Here is a 17,357-nt window from a genome sequence, read left to right on the forward strand (position 1 = left end):
ATCTGGACAATGTGTGTCCTGGGAGGTCATTAGAGCAAGCTGGGTAATTCAGTAAGTAAGCTTCTGGCAAACTCACCACACTTCCTCTTTCTAACAACCCTGACATTACCAGCAGGAGTCAATCAATCCCTAAGAAAACTAAATCCACCTGACTTTGGGAATTGCGTCGGGATAAGCAGCAACGCGACACAAGTGTGGAAACCAAGAAAACAACACTGGGAAATTAAATTAAGCTTTAGCTGGAAGCATCTGATAAGTTTATGGAAATTAAAGTTTTATGTAAATCAGTTGTCTGCCTGGCCCTGTGCCAGATCACAAGGGGCTGCACTATATTGCATTCAAATTAGCAGCCTCGGAAAACTCAGCAGCTATGACTAACAAGTCCAAAAAAACATGAAATCTAGAGAGTACACTGCATATTTTAATATATATTTCATATCATTTGCTCGCTCTTAACGTCTCACCTATTGCTGTAAAAATGATTAATAACCCATCTTTAGAATGACTCAAAATGACTGCCCCACTGCAGCGCTGCTACTGCAGTCATTGTTTTCTATAATCCAGAATAAAGACGCAAACACACTCTGGAGGTTACATCAATATTAATGCGTGTGATAAATTCTTTATTTAAACCATTGTTTTTTTGTATCTCTTGAAAGACCAGACAACGTGTGCAAGTGTCGAGTGCACTGCAGGTCTGAGAGCAGCTAAGTCACAGAGTACACTGACATCTTGTGGATAATAAAAGCAGCTTCTGGGAGAGACGCTGCATTGTACAGACACTTTTAGTTTCAATTTCATCTTCTGTTAAAAACTGCTGTTTGTGAGGCATCCGATTTTGCATTTATTGATCCAGCAGATGCACAACAACAATGTTATGGACACACATCTACTGTAACTACAAAAACAGATATTCAACATTTGCAATGTGCATTGAATTTGTTATGTTGTGCTATTATGACAAAAACAAGTCAGTCATCATATGGACAGGAAACTGTAAATACATAATTCCCTAGAAACAGAGATCAATTCAACTTTACTGATCCTGCTCAAATATTAATAAAAATACAAAGATTTGTTAATTTATAAACATTTCCATAAAACTCTCCTCACCTCCATTTGTCAGGTCAACTTCTCATTAAAAGAGTGTGAGTATAAGGCTCCCCTCTCACTGGAGGCATAAGGCACAGACGAAATAAGATGTCAGTGAGTGTCGGGTCACTGCTGTTTTAAACAGCTGGCGGGCAGATGCTACCTTGAGACGGTGGAGCTGGCGTGTGATTGGCTAGAGGAAGTAGTGACAGCGCTGAGCTGGGAGAAGCCACTGTGACTAGACTCCAGACTGGTCATGGATCCCCTGGAAATAACAGAAAGGAAATGTTCAGGCATGATTCTAACCAACACGATACTGTAAAAACAAACAGGTAACATATGCACAGTATTACAGGGGTAAAAACAAACTGTATGTAAAACACAAGGGAATTTAACTTCCAGAGATATTACAATTATACAACACACAAAAGCGCTGCAGCCTGTGTGAAAGACAGCTCGAGTATTACAGCAAGAATACAGGACACGACGAGAGAGAGAAAAGAAGCCGAGTGGAATAAATGAACTGACCTGAAGTCATGGGAGGCCAGCACCTCGGTGTAGTACATGATCTTACACTTGTGGGAGGAGACCTGCAGCGAGGCCAGCACATCATCCACTCGAGGCAGGCTGGAGGCGGAGCAGGCCGGGGAGCTGTGGAAGCGCCACTGGAGGATGTAGAAGCCGGGCCAGCGCGTTACGTGGGAGCCCTGTTTGAACAGAGGAGAGCTGCAGGATCAATTTCAGTCTGCGGTGGTGGAGACTTTAATTTCCTTTGATGCAACAGCAGCAAACAGGGACAAATAAAGTTGAGTTGACACTGCAGAAGAAAGGACAGAGTGCAGAGATGGATCGAGAACAATCTCTCTGACCTGAACGCTCTCTCCCTCCCTGCAGGTGAGGGCTTTCTCCACCATGCTGTAGTCCTGGCCCAGCACCCAGTTCCTGTCTATCATCTGGGCGTTAACGGCCCCCGGGGACGTGATGCCGTGGGCTCCGAGAGTGTCTTTCTTAGGGGGCTGGGGGGCCCTCTTGGAATGGTAGATGTTGAAGATCACATCTCCTTTAGACACATCAAAGTCCCAGGTGATGACGGAGGAGGCCTCGTTGATCTCGATCAGCATCTGCAGGAGGATTTTGGGAGATTGGAAACAGAACGGCAGAAAAAAGAACCATTAATTAAATAGTTCTCGTTTGCTGCAATATCCATTTCTACCAGCAGGTGGCATCCTCATCCACAGAATATAATCCATGCCCCCATCTTGATGCACTGTTAAGGTAGCCTCGCTCTTTGCTACATGTGGATTTGAGAGCCCATTAAAAAGGCGGAGTCTGTACCTCATATGGGGCTCCCTTGAAAATACTGGCACTCTTATAGATGGAGTCGGTCAACAGGCGGTTTTCCTCACTCTCCAGCTCCTCTGCTGTCCTGTACAGAGATTTGGGGACCAAACCTCCTTCAGGGATGTCACACTGGAGAGGGCAGAGGAATAAAATATATATATATATATATATATATATATATATAAATAAATAAAGCTGTGGAGGCTCAACCACATGAATGTGTTAATGTGTAATTGTCTTGTTTGTATATAGAGTGGAAAGAGAATAAATGAATACTGCACACTACAGACCTGGACTAAAACTCACCATGCAGTCGCCTTCCAAGAAGTCAGGGATGATCTCTTTGTCAATATAGTCCACTAATCCTCCTGGACCTTGGTAGTCGTTTGCAGCGTAAACGAGGAACTTCTTGCGGGTGTTCTCATCGATCAGGGGGCTGACCTGGAAACAAGACCCCAAGAGTCATGAGAGGAACGGCAGCTTCACGTTATGAACCCTAAACGTAGATCCAAGAGTGCTGGAATGAGTCACGTTTAAGAAATGAACGGGTTGGCTGGTTTATGGATCTGTATGTGAACTTTATATTGATTTGATCATCATAATAACTGATACTATATTAGCATTTCTGATGGAATTTTCTATTAGTCAATAAATAGTTATATATATATATATATATATATTTATTTATTTATTTATGACATATTGCTGTACAGTAGCAATAATCAAATCCCCATGAGGATCTACATACTGCATGGCTTCTTCTCCATTTCTTCTTTGTTTATCATTTGCTCATATTCACAATGCAAGATGCAATCCCTGCATCTGTGCTGTACATCTTCATCCATTCCTCCACAGTCGGCTGCACATTGAAAACAAGCGACGACATTTATTCTCACCAGGGTCCAGAGCACTGGAAAAACTCTGGGCGCCCTCAGTATGAGGAGGCGACCCAGAGTCTCGGGGTAGTTGGCCTCCACCACCTCGATGATTCTCAGCAGAGCCTTGACACCTGGTCTCCACAGGTGACGCATGTTAAGACCCTCTAGGTCCACCAGGCAAGTCCAGCAGCTGACCAACACATTGACAGAGACATTACCCGACTATATATATATATATACACACACACACACACGTGTAAACCTCATGAGCTGTGAGCCAATGAGACACTGACAGAAGACAGATTCATATTGAGGCACCTAATGGGTCGACCGAAGACTCGGGTGTTTTCTTCACATCGCCTCAGTCCCTCCTCGTTGATGGACAGGACCTGGGTCACATTCAAGTTGTGGCATTACCGATACTTTAAAATAAAATGTTCATGTGCACGTTATGGCTTAAATCTGGTGCATGTATTCATGTCACCTGTCTCAGCAGCCCCTCCTCTCCTGAGGCTCGCACCAAGCCCTTAGTGTCCATTAGCCCCAGACGCAGGATATACAGAGGACGTCCCTCTAAACCACACACACACACACACACACACACGCACACACACACACGCGCGCACACACACAGATCGTACAACAGTAGAGTAAAATCAATAGGCTGAATGTGTCACAAGGCCACATCCTGAACCCTGGTGGATCAGCTGAGCTGTAAAAGAAAGCAATGACTAATTTTCAAAGATGGGAGCGAGAGCAGATGGTGCTCAGACTTTTTACAGCCAATAATTAACAGGCCATTTCAACCCATGAGGACTTTTTCAAATGTAGAAGGCTAAATATCGTGACGTTCACTTTCACTCGTCTAGACAAGCCACAGCGAGACAAGCACAATGGAAATGAGGTGAAGATGAAATTGGCGGCTAGCCAGTGTTACTCTCACAGTACCTCGGTCGTGGTGGTGCCAGCCTCCAGTGTAATAGTCCTGAAGCAGTGCCGGGCGCTCCCACGTGTCTAACAGGAAATCTACCTGATGCTGCTTCCTCCAGGTCAGCGACTGGCACAAGAACTCTCTGGCCTTGTCCAGGTTGAAATCTCTGGCCCTCAGGAAGCGTAGCACATGCTGATCCTTTGGAATCTGTACAACAACAAGCAGGGGTCTAATAACTGCAGAGACATTTCTTGACCTTTCAGCCAACGGAGGCTTGTTATTTTCTATTTGTAATCTACAGCACATGCGAGAGCTGAGCAGAAGTCTGGCTTGCATGAGTGAGTGTCCAGGAATAAATGTGTATTTTACATAATTGCGCAAATTGCTCTTTCGTCAGACAACATGCGTTTGTGTTTAAGTGACCTTTCCCTTGTGGGTTTCCTGGAGCCACTGGCGCAGTCGGATGAGACAGCTCTCCTGCAGAGGTGTTAAATCACCAAGGTAACGTCTGATGTAGTCAGCATCCAGCTTGTCTGCGGGCCAAAACAACATGTAAAGTGTAAAGTTAGCACATGAGCTGTACAATAGCCAATGTAACGTACAAAACGTACTTGTTTTCAACTACAACATGATGTGTTCTTAAACCTGACAAAGTAGCTTTAGTTGCACTTAAAATTCAAAATTCTATCCACGTGTTTAAAACTGTGACCGCAGTGAGTGCCTGTCGCTGGTACTCTCCAAAGGTTATTATTATACACGTCTTTTTGGGAGTCACTGGCAAACAACCTATTCTGTCGTTCAGCTATGAGGATGTGAATAATAGGTTAAGTTGATTCTGCTGCCCTGTTTCCTGTTTTTTCAACATTGTTATTAGAAATAGAGTCAAGGAGGGTTAGTGCTGCGAGATTAAAAGCTCGGTACACATCACATACTACATATAGTACCTTTAAATCAATCATTACTTTCCCGTTATTAGTTACAGACTTTTCACCCTCTGTAAAGATCTCAGTCCTTCGTCGATCGAGTCGATGAGGAAGCAAGAGCATGACTTATACGTATTTTAATTGCATCACTGTGGTGTTGTGCGTTGGCTGCTACTCTGTACTTAATTGTGACCAGTGAGGAAACACTGACCGTCGGGAGAGCCAGCCGCTATCTCTGAGGGACAGGTCGGGTCTTTGCTGTCCGGGCCGGTCTTAGCACTGCTGACTGGGATGGCTCTGGCAGTGGAGCGAGGTAGCAGCTGAAGCCTGGCAGCGCCAGAGACAACAGGGGGAGTCCAGCGAGGTATGTAAGTTACTCCTTCTTCCTCCAGCTCTTTGAGGTAGTACTCAATCATTTCTTTACCCTACAACACAGGACGGAGACTTCAGGTTCATGTGACATTATCACAAATACATGTAAAGCAAGAACAGACCTACTCAATAGATCACAGAGCTCAGATACCGTGGGCACATTCTAGGATGATTTCCATGAATGTAAAAGTTAAAGAGGCAAACCTTTTTAATGCTGCTGGCGTACTGTTTCATAGCTAGCTTCTCTGCCGTGCTCTCAAAGCCGAAAAAGGACTTAATGTCCAGACTAGCCGTCTGTTCGAAGCTCGTCCAGTCCTCGTTGTCTGGATGAACCTGTGGGAGAGGATACACATCTGTGATGGGGCACCAAAACCTCAACTAAATACATCATAGTACTTGACATTTCACTTGTGTGTCACAGCAAACTACAAAAGCAGCGATAAAATACAAAATGATGAATACATGTCACAGACTAGGTGATCACATGCAGCCGAAACAATATTGCTGGCGAGGGTTACGTGGTGGAAATACAGCAAATGTTTCGGCGGGGTAGGTACTATTTGAGTGAGTCACACGGCATTGACTTTAAAGACTCCACCTATTGACACAAGGGTTTAGTGCATATGAACACACTAGAAGAGGATCATTAAGATCAATGATGGAAGCGCTGAATAGAAAAAACACACATGCACATTTAACAGAGGGGATCTGGACTGCCACTTCTTGTTCTGCACTTGGCAATCTAAAAGTAAAATATAAAAAAACAAAGAAATGAAACTCTGGGGCTCACCGTGTAGTTGCAGCACTCTTGGATAACGACCCTGTTGGAAAAGGTCTCGTTGTGGACCTCAATTCGGAGCGTCCTGTCTCTGTGATTCAGTGTGTTCCTTTGCAGAAAGTACAAGTAGTCTACACCAGCGATCTGCAGGCAGGCACAAAGTCAGAGATGTGATGGGTTGTATAAAACAATAAATGATCTGATTAAATGATCCGATCGCTTCATGGCCTTTCATGCTCTGTGAAACGTCGGAGGAGAGGTACCCGTTTAAGGAGCCGAGGAGCCTCGATGTCGATCACACACCGCCTCTCGGTCACCAGCGTGGCTCCGTCCTTGCTGTGGCTCTCGCTGATGATCTCGCTGTCGACAAACACTGGGATCAGGTGCGACTTTGGGAACCTCCTCACGTAGGCCTGAGAGCGGAGAAATAAACCACACGTGAAGGAAACGCACTGAAGAAACTGATGTTATGAATATCTCGGCGTTTGGTTCGATGAAGAACTCTCAGTGAGTTTACATCGACATGTTATCAAAGCTGAAACTGATATTGGTGATTTATTTTCAATAGTATAAATGTGGATTCTCCTTTAAGGAGTTTTCGCAGGTTTATCTATCCAGGTCAAATTGATCCCTATAAGTGGATGATTATTACATCATTTACTGAATTTTATTGACCGTTTCAAAATGCAATACAGTCGTTTCGAGCGCGGCTTCAACTACAAGTGCTTTCCCTGAGCACACTTGTTTTCCGTCTCCATCACTGGCAGCCGCGACTGTTTCTCCTTGTTTGTACACAAGGCAGCCTGAGGAACAACAAGCTCCACTGCGGCATCTCTCTCTGCCTCTTGTTTTTGGCACTTCAAGGCTCACGGAGACAACGCTTTTCATTAAGAGACAAAGACTTTCTATTACCCGCCATGAAAGCAGACAGGTTACAACGAGAATAACTGTAGTTCTTAATTGTTTTCCCCACATGTACACTGTAAGCGGACTACTTGAGTACTATGAGCTCATTATTCAAACAGCGTTTGGAACGATTCTGCCCCGAGCTTTCAGATCCATATGCAGCTGATCGCTGTAAACTTTTCCCACTGTACTTGTATTTTTTTTGAAGAGCTGCTTCTGTACATTCTGTTCCCAGAGAGGGTTTTTGTTTTTGTCCTGCCCACTTTGAGGAAGCTCTCTGATTGGACGGGAGAGTCGCTTTGAATGGCCCCATTATAGGGTCACTTGTATTTGCCAGAAGAGTAAACCGTTCTGTTGCTGGACTCGAGACGACGACATGTGATTTACAGCACATCCTTTCTGTGTCTGGTTAGGACGCATTTACTAGTTAGTGGCTTTAACAGAAGATATGAACACGAGCTGCTGCTGTGGCAGCGTTTACAAGCAGCCAGTTGCTTTTTACTGCCCACAGCCCAATGCATGACCATCTGTCCAAGCAGCTGTGACCGCAGCTCACCTGTAAATATTGATCGAGTCACTGGGTGCAAAAAAAAAGTCCTCAGTCCTCAGTCTATGCAACTAGTAGCTGTGTGGTTTTTACTGATAAAATACAGTTACAGAAGGAACTCCACTACCACAGTAAAGACAGCTTTTAATGTTTAGAGCAACAATAAATGAGTGGAAGACTATGTCTTCCACTCTTGAGGTAAACTGACAGCCTGAACTAGTACATGTGTGCAGAGTTCAACCTACTATAGTATAACAAAGGGATCAAAGGAACAAATAAAAGATCGGATTTGTATTTTATTTTCGACTCCAAATGAATACGTAAAAGGGACAATTGACTCGTAAATCAAAAATACATATTCTTCTACTTACCTGTTGTGCTATTTATCAATCTAGATTGTGTTGGTGCGAGTTGCTGAGTTTTGGAGATATATGCCGTAAAGATGTCTGCTATATGCCGTAAAGATGTCCGCCTTCTCTCCAATAAAACTCAACATCAATGTCTCTTTCTAGGAATCATAACCCGGTTTGAAGCGGCTCACAAGGTTATTAGGTAACACGGTTTATATCGGTCAATGTACAACAGGGTTGCACAACGAGCACTCCCATTTTGCTACACAGGGGGACAAAAAAAGATATATACAGTATGAATTATATATGGATGGTCGAGGATGACAATCTAGATTGACAAATAGCAAAATATGTCTTTTTGATTTGGGGGTGAACTGTCCCTTTAAGCGCTGGTGTTTCAGCAACAAACACACACATATGCATCCAGCTTGTATTGATATTTCACAGCATATTATATATCTAATCGATAAGATTACATTATCCACAGTGGGAAAGGTTGCCTTGGTAAATAAGCATTGACTTGTGTTGTGCATCGTTATGTTTTCACTGATTGAAATGGTCGTCCTTCCTCGCAGAGCTTTAAGCATAAACGCATTAATTGGAGCACAAAATAAAAAAGATGAGCAGAGTAGAACATTTTGTCTGCAATGTCAGAAAACAACATTTTCCACCATCATATTTCACATTAGCTGTGCAGCAATGCTTTGCTTCCTCGGGGGAAGTTGATTAAATGCAGTTCTTCAGGAGTCAACAGGCAGCTTAGTGCATCTTCTACATACAAACGCAGGAAAATGAAGCCGTGTCATGAAAAGGCAAAGCGGTGATGTAACTGGTTATACATCGAGTGCTCTCCAGGACACAGATTGTGATATCAGCCAGGGGACTAATGACAACGTCCAGAGACAAATGGGAGCAGACTATACACTGGATTCTCTCCTTCAGGCTGCCGAGGCCTGGATCTTTTCACAGGAGCTGTTATTCACTTTTCACAAAGGGCTTATTATGAGACCCTTTTCAATAACGTGCAGTGATGCAAGGTGAATTTCAGAGCCGGGATTTTCTGTGAGAGATGTTTCATTGGAAATGAAGTTGGTGTCGACTTGGACTGCTCAGTGAAGGAAATATAGTCTGCAGAGCGTCATTGCCGTGCTGCTGTCTTTATTCACCTCTGAGGATATTGCACAAGAGTTTAGCTTAATATGTAACTGCAGAGAGCCGACTGTGAAAACAGAATCTTGGAAATGCACTTTTAATTTTCCCTTTGTCCTACTTTTGCTTCACAGAGAGCCGTGAGCTGAAGGTTGTGAGTGAAGAGACTATATCAGCATCATAAGGAGACATCTCCCTCGATAGTTTATCACATGACAAAGAAATATTAAAGAGAAAAACAAGAGTGAAAACAGGATCTCCATCTTTGTTTCAGTGCATTTCCCTGGTGTGACTGTTGGACACTGCTGACATAAACATGTTGAAAGTTACATTAAAAAAGCTAGAAAGAATTCCGCTGAATAACTTAGCCCAGATGTTCACGGCTCACACAGCTACAGATGCTTCTGTAATACGAGTAGCTTTACCAATAATTTCAAATTCAATAATAAATTCTTTATTAAAATGTTGTCAACTAATCAATAAGTTGATTTAATCAAGAGATTTGTAAAACTGAGTTTCTCCACAAAGAAGCACAACTTTAAATCTCGTGTTTACCAAAGATGTGCTCATAACCTCCTTGGAAATACGTCATTCAGCATGAAAAATCATAAAAATACTAAATAAATCTCAGTAGTGCAACCAAAACGACAGATTAGTTGTCTGATCGATGAACATTTAGACCAGTTAAAGAGGCAAATACAGTTTAATAAGCCGCTTCTCGCAGTATTTAGCCTGAGCTGCATATTAATGTATTTACCACCAGAAGAAAACAGTGTTTTCAGTTTATTCTGTCAATTCTCTGAACACGAAGCATTAATGCAGGCGAGTTTACATCAAGAGGGAGACAGGTGACCCTGAGAGGCAGACACAGCTTCTTGTGAAAGTGTCTGGTTTCCTATAAACTGAACCTGGAACACAGTTTATGCTTCAATATGTTTCTGTTTCATATTTAGAGTAATGTGTGTGAGGCTCAAAGCCACACTGGCCACAGCCTCACAGGTGCACCTTAACCCTCCAGGTTAGTTATGAAAGATCCTGCATAATTCTCACATTCTAATAGTAAACCATGTCACTGGACATCAACACAGCTACTCACCGCCATTATCAGCTCAAACGGGTGCTTGTAGACCCGGACGGGGGACTGGTATTCCTGCACCATGGTGGGAAGGGTTTCACGGGGATCCTCTGATAGAGAACCACAAACACACCGTATCATGACACGGCGAAAACATCATTAAACAAAAAGAAACAAAAAAAGCATGACACGGTTCATTTACTTGTAAACAGAATCAGCTGAGTGTGCAGAAACAGGAAGACTTTCACATGACTCTCATTTTTGACGCTGCTGGGGGTTAAACCGTAGAAGAAGAACTAAGAAGAGCCATCAGGGTTGAAATCGTTACATAGTATCAAGTAGAGATGAGTAGGCGGTGAGAAGAGATACAATCAGGCCGAGTGCAGGAACTAGAAACGCGCATATTACTGCGCATATTGTGCTATTTAGAGACAAACGGCCTGAGCAGCGGAACACAACAACCAGACGAACCTTCTTACACTTACTTTGATTCGAATCCTGGCCGCTAAATGTATGCTGCGTTACATATGCGTTTATGATAGCTGTTCACTTTCTGTGGATCATCCATGTCGTCAGCTGACTGGCTGTAGAACAGGAGTTCTCCACATTATGAACCCGAAAAAGTAAAACAGTCACTTCGGTCCGTCTGTCGGTCCGTTAGCACACAGACGGTTGACTCCACCTCTTCCACACAGACAGGAAGTCCGCGTGACTCTTTCCTTTGTGTGACAAGGTGGAAGTTCAGTGGTTTTATTGTGAAAGGCCCGCAGACATTTGTTACATTTCTAACTGATGGGCCTGCGTTAAAGTACATTTACCCACCAACGTTCATTTACAAAGTAGGTGTCCATAAAAGGGCTTTGTGCAGTTTATTTTTCACAAAGTAAATATTTATTTAATTTACATTAAATTCTTGGCCTGATTATACCTTAATTCTCTGTTATAGAGGTGAGCGATATTATTACTTTGTAGTTGTATAACGAATCATCCTGCAAATGTGTTGTACTGATCACTTCTGTCCTCCTACACATTACAATAACAGCTGACATTTAAAATGCTATGTCAATGATTTTCAAGTGAATTTGAGGATTGTGAACGTTATTTAAACATGCAAATTGGGATGTTTGAGTGAAATTATGACAAGCAAACTGTTTGTGTTCATTTACAAATGATGATATACAAGTTGTAAATTAGAGGCACATGTACAAAGCCTATTTATGAGACTGTTTTGACACTATGTATATATTCGCTGTCTCGCATCAGCTGTTCCAGGGAGATGCAGCTGTTCCCACATTGAGACTCCTGAAGCAGCATCTGTAGGGGGTGGGATTCAAAGCTTCTGGATATCTGGCAGCCTACAAAAGGTACTGGAGTCCAGCAGGGGACATCCTGAGAGGGGGAAGTAGAGTTCAGATAAGCTCTTATTCCTAATCAGCCTCAGGCACAAAGAATAATGTTACCATGAAACACGCTGCTCTCAGCAACCGTCTCCACGTTATTTGGGATAAATAATTGAGCCGCCTCAGTGCAACACAGTGAGTCTGGTCTCTCTCTGAGAATACCACCAGTGGTGTGAGTGACGTACAACGGGCCCCAGTGCACAAACACACAACCATCAAATCTCTCGTCACATAATACAGAGATGACATTGGACAATATCAACGTTCATATTACAGGCGCTTCTCATACAGCGTTTACCTGTACCTGAAAATCAATGCGCTGCAATTCTTAGATATCCCACAAAATCTATTTGGATATAAATCACGTAATCATGAGCCAGAAAGTATAAAGCAGTGAAAGTCCACACGGGGTGGTCGGGAGTAGAGGTGGATGGGTCAAACAGAAGCCGATCTTCAGGATACCGTTGTTTGTGTCGCTTGTGAAAAAGGAGAAGTCACTGTTTGTCACAAAACTTCCATAGTTATTTTAACCCAAAACACAATATTTTCCTAAACCTAACCAAGTAGTTTTGTTGCCTAAACCTAACTAAGTTGTTTCCTGTGGAGACCGACGTTTATCTTGAAAAGAGTGTATGCATGTAACAAGAGGAAATTGACAGGTGTTGCTGGAGTTTAGTGGGAAATCGCACGAAAAAATGAAGAGCAACTTTTTTGTAAGATATGTAAGAACAGTTGCATGAGGATACGTTGCATATTACTCATTTCGACTTTCACAATGGAGCTGTAATTTTAACGCTGATGGTCAAACAAAATCAAGTCATCTTAGTTTTGATGCAAAAAAAGACCATGGCCTGACTGTACTGTACATAACAGATCCTTCCTGCAGGCCTCAAAACGTCTTCCTGTTGTTGGGTGATTTCGGTTGTTTTCACAGAGTGTACAAAAGCAATTTCCATTTGATACTCTAATTGTGATCAAGATCCATAAATATCCTACTGACTCTATTATGACAACAGCTATTACTTTAAAATTCATATCCTGCCACATCCCACCGCCTAGTCGAAACATTTCACAAACACAATGACTCATCTATTCCCTCTGACTTAAATATTCACCTACATTCTAAGTTGCTCGTGGTAATCATAGTCCAACAAAGTAAAATGTGAGCACTGAGGTTTACCGTCCGTCTCCTCACAGCTTGGCTCACCAGCTCTCTGAGCTCATCATTCTGTTTTTAGAATCCTCTTAGCGCTCCTGTTTAATTAACTCTAATAATGACTAAAGCAAGCTGGGATCGGCTCCAGCGCCCCGCGACCCTCAACAGGATAAGCGGTTTGGATAATGGATGGATGGATGACTAAAGCATATTGCTTGTATTTCTCTCCAGACTTCACAAAGACTACACACACCTCAGGCACTGTTGAGCTGCAACCTCTGGCAATAACTTTCCTGGAGATTATGAAACCTTCTGCAAATCTGTGTATATGCATGCTTTAGTAATCCAGAGCATGAAGAATCCTCGTTTCAGCGGTTCAGATTCATTAATGAAAGAATGGCGTGTGCAGAAAGAAGGATCCGTTAAATAATATTGCACATAACAAGCAATTACAGATGTGACCTCCAGTTATTGGTCATTATGCAGCAGATATGCACAAATATTAACCAAAATAAAGAAAGTGATGCCCGCGAGCTGTATATATCAAACACACCCTCAGTCCACGCTACAGTCTAACATTTCCCATCTCGATGATGCTGCTGCCCTGCATCAGCATCATCGTGCTACCTGCTCTTTCAGCATCCACGTCCAGGCTGCCACGAGGGGGGATATGTTTCATCATCAATCCCTAGTATCTCATGTATTCATGTCTGTGGGCACAAACGTGGTCGGAGTCCAGACGCCAACATTTTTTTAAATGATAAACATGTCTGACTGAAATATTAAGTCGTTTGTTTCCTCTTTGAATGCAACTTAAGCTCTTAATGAGTAAGATGAGAGGTAATGAACCTCGTCATCATTACTACTTGTGGCCGTCAGCTCCAGTGATTACTGTTTCATTTGGCTCCTGAATCATTGTTGTTTTCCTCCTCTGTTTCTCTGGAGAATGCACCTCAGAGAAGGAGCCAATTTGAATTTAAATTAAACATCTCAGAAAAAGATAGACCGAGCTTTGAGGAATTTAAAATGATTTTCAGACGAGGACAGAATTTATCCAGAGGCTGTTTAGCGCTGTGAATTAGATCATTTAAATTTCAATTAAAGTACCCTCTGACCCATTCCTACCCGACTTTCAACTCCCCGATGAAATGAAGCGCGTGTGTGTGTGTGAGTGTGTTTGTCCATTTACTTTGAGAAGAATACTGATTCTAGGACAGATCCCAAGCAGGGGAAGTATACTTGTATTCGTGCATCAGCCAGCAGGGAAAGCTCAATTAATTAACTTAACTCAACCAACAAAACTGAAACATAGAAATTGTGATTTGAGAGAGAGAGAGAGAAACCATTCGAAATTACTGTGATACTGATCTTGAGTAGATTTACAGTTCAAAGTTGAGAAAGTTGAGAAAGTTAGCTGAAAGTCATGAAAAAGTTGGAAGTTTGAAACATATGAATAAATGGTTGAAACATCCAGCAATTAATGCAAACTTGACCAAAGATTGATCACATTATCACAATGCAATAACAACATCGCGTGAGAGATTTCACTTCACCTCCATTCCTTGTCGAGGTAAAGGGATTCAACAATACAAGTTCACAAAGCAAAACAAATCATACAAATTCAGTTTGTCATGAGAAGGTATTTAAACTATGAAGCGATCTGTCAACCAGTTTGTACTTAAATGTGTTGAAGGAGGTGACTCCGGGACTTCAGCCCTGACAGCTCGGTCATCTTTCAATGAGATTCAATGACTGCAACACTATCAGAGTACTTTCCTTTATTTGTTTTCATGTTGCAGTGGCCTATCTGCTCTGTTATCACTATTAGAATGTAATATTTACTCGTGAAAAAAATCACTAATCCTCAATACAAATATGTACAAAGATGGAAACATACATTTCCCCGATGAAAACACTTTCATCCGCTGTAATAAACAGTTGATCTGAAGATTTGCCAGCTGGTTAGATCAGACACCGACACACTTAGTGCGACAGTGCAAAGGTCAAACTTACAAGGAGCAAGCGTGGGAAGCTTATTACTGTCAGATCCGGAGAGGGATTCGTCTTCTGTTTGAGTGGGAAGGCTGCAGGTTAGAAAGGACGACAGCAGCGGCAACGTCACGCCAGGCGAACACCGTTAACACGGTACGTAGTGACGCAGCTTTTTCTTTCACGTTTCTCTCACAGTGGAGCGTGTTGTTCATCAACCGTCCACTCGAGGTCCTCAGTCAATTGCCAATAATTGGGAAATTGAAAAGAAATCAACAGGATATTTAAATGAATGTGTGAAAATAAATACACAAGGATACTCTTCATGTCTTTTAGGTGAGAATCAGCGCTGACAGGCAGACGCTCTGGACCAAAACATCAACTATAAATGCTCCACCACACTGCTGGTATAAGATTAATAATAATTAATAATTGCATGTCTCTATGTATTGTAAGATGCTATGTTTCTATTACCAAATGTGCTTATTCTGGGTCCCAGCAGGCAGACTGAAGGTCAAACCAAACCACTTATTAATAATAATGAAAATGATTGTGTTTGCTGCATGTTTGAGTGACTGCTCTGTTCGTTTAAGGGCGTTTCATGCATTGTCTGAACCTCAGGGATGGTTTCTGTTATTGTGTGTCTTATTGCGGTGAAAATAAATCATGCAACTATTTATGTCGAATGGTGAAATATAAATGCAATGGCTGCTATTTATTTTTTTATTAACAGCGAAATGATTTCCTCGCCTAGTCTCCTCCACCCACACACACTAACCCTGTGGAAGCACCGGGCTTTTCGCTCTGCACACATGAATCTAATCTTAAAGCATGCTGAGCAAAAACAAACCAACAAGGTGAATTTATAAGCTTGGATGATACAAATAGATTATTGTTTTATCCTAATTACGACTCGTTGTAAATTCATTAATGCACAGATATTTTGGTCATACTTAATTGTTATTTTACACAAGAACAGCGGAAAGAAATTTTGTTTTCGTTAAGAAAACAATTTTGTCTTTTTGTACAAAGATGAGTTTATTTTTCTACCTTTACATTTTGCAAAAATCAAAAGTATGTCAGGAGTTATACTGTACATCTGTCTTGCAGATAGAGGTGCTACATGCAGCACACATGCAAAGGCTAATTAAATATATCGCATCCATCCTCCTGTAAAACCCTCACATCAAACCGTGCCAGCTTCTAGTTCACCCTCAAGGATCAAATTTGTAAAGAAATGAAGTATGATTTATGAAATCCAATTCCTCTCATCTAAGAGGAAATGAAGATTCTTGAAGTGCATACTCGTTCAAAGAAACATCAAGCAGAGCGGGAAAGCTTAAAATGAGCCTTCTAAAGTCAGTGTGAGACAGAAAATCACATTATTGCCTGGGAGCGGGCTGAAATAATTACGTCTGAGAGCAATGCATTCCAAGATTGGATTAAAGAGGACGTGGAGGGAACCGACCCAGCAGTCACTGAAACAAGAGGCAACCAGATATCCCACACATCCAACACTCACCCGAAAAACCTACAACAGATGCCACATTCGTGCGTCTTCCAGCTCAACGGGCATGTTAACCCAGGAAGCGTATACTTCACCACAGAACATGTGACATTTTAGGAGAAAGGCTGCAGCTTTCAGAGCGTGCCGAGATGGTGAAGGTTTGTTTGTACACACAGCAGGATGTGCTGTAACAGCACGTGCAGTGCTTCCAGGTTGGGCTGGTTACTTTTGATTGAGCTGGGAGAAAAAGCGTTGGACTGGTAAATTAAATTTGGGCTACTTTCGGTTTTGGCGGGGCTTTAAAAAATATTGTGAAAACAATATCACGAAACAAGCTTTCATTTCATGGCAAAGAAGTCATCATCATTGACACTAACATGGAAATATGAGGGGCTGGTTCAGCTTATTTATTTAACATTTTATCTTTGCTTATTTGATGCAGATACAAATCTTTTTATGCTTATGTTTTCTGTGGCTCATGTAATGGTTTTATGGTTTTACACAGGGCCCTGACTAGATAATGATCTGGGCTGTGTGGTATTGAATTGGACGGGTTTTAAATTGTGATTGAGCTGGAATACTCTGCACATGGCTAGCAGAGCAATGCTAACGGGTACAGGCATTCAGACAGCTATCGGTTGCCAAAATACATTTGTTATTTATAGAGTTGGCATGCTGCAGCTCTCATCCAGGTGTAATGATGATCTCCGAGTCGCTACTTAATTAGTAGATCTATATGTTGGCCTTCTGATATTAAGACAGATTGCAATGCTCTGGACTCTGAGGCGCAACATGACAAATGACTCTTTCCCCCAATCCGCTCAGAATCAATCATCATGATGTATGCTTCCAGTGCCCTTTCATATTCAAATGAGCAAGACGTTGGAGCGTACGGGCGCTGGGCAGGTGTGGAAAGAAGAACCCATTCTGGAGATTTAACGGAGGGATCACTATGCAATATCA

At 42.2% G+C, this 17,357-nt stretch overlaps 1 protein-coding gene across 1 annotated transcript; it reads right to left on the reverse strand.

The window, feature by feature from the left end:
• Positions 1–591: 591 nt before the first annotated feature.
• sec14l1 (SEC14-like lipid binding 1) lies at positions 592–11,021 on the reverse strand. The gene is made up of 16 exons (XM_076086305.1): positions 10,828–11,021; positions 10,364–10,452; positions 6,579–6,728; positions 6,328–6,459; positions 5,742–5,870; positions 5,377–5,590; positions 4,666–4,775; positions 4,260–4,449; positions 3,796–3,884; positions 3,630–3,700; positions 3,330–3,501; positions 2,740–2,874; positions 2,428–2,562; positions 1,962–2,213; positions 1,621–1,799; positions 592–1,357 (listed from the first exon to the last, which is right to left on the reverse strand). Exons 2-16 carry the CDS (start codon positions 10,424–10,426, stop codon positions 1,252–1,254), a joined length of 2,127 nt encoding a protein of 708 aa, XP_075942420.1. The 5' UTR covers positions 10,427–10,452; positions 10,828–11,021; the 3' UTR covers positions 592–1,251.
• Between the last annotated feature and the right edge of the window lie 6,336 nt (positions 11,022–17,357).

Source organism: Anarhichas minor, unplaced genomic scaffold (genome assembly GCF_050575085.1).
Source record: "Anarhichas minor isolate MPS153535 unplaced genomic scaffold, ASM5057508v1 ptg000007l, whole genome shotgun sequence".
NCBI lineage: Eukaryota > Metazoa > Chordata > Actinopteri > Perciformes > Anarhichadidae > Anarhichas > Anarhichas minor.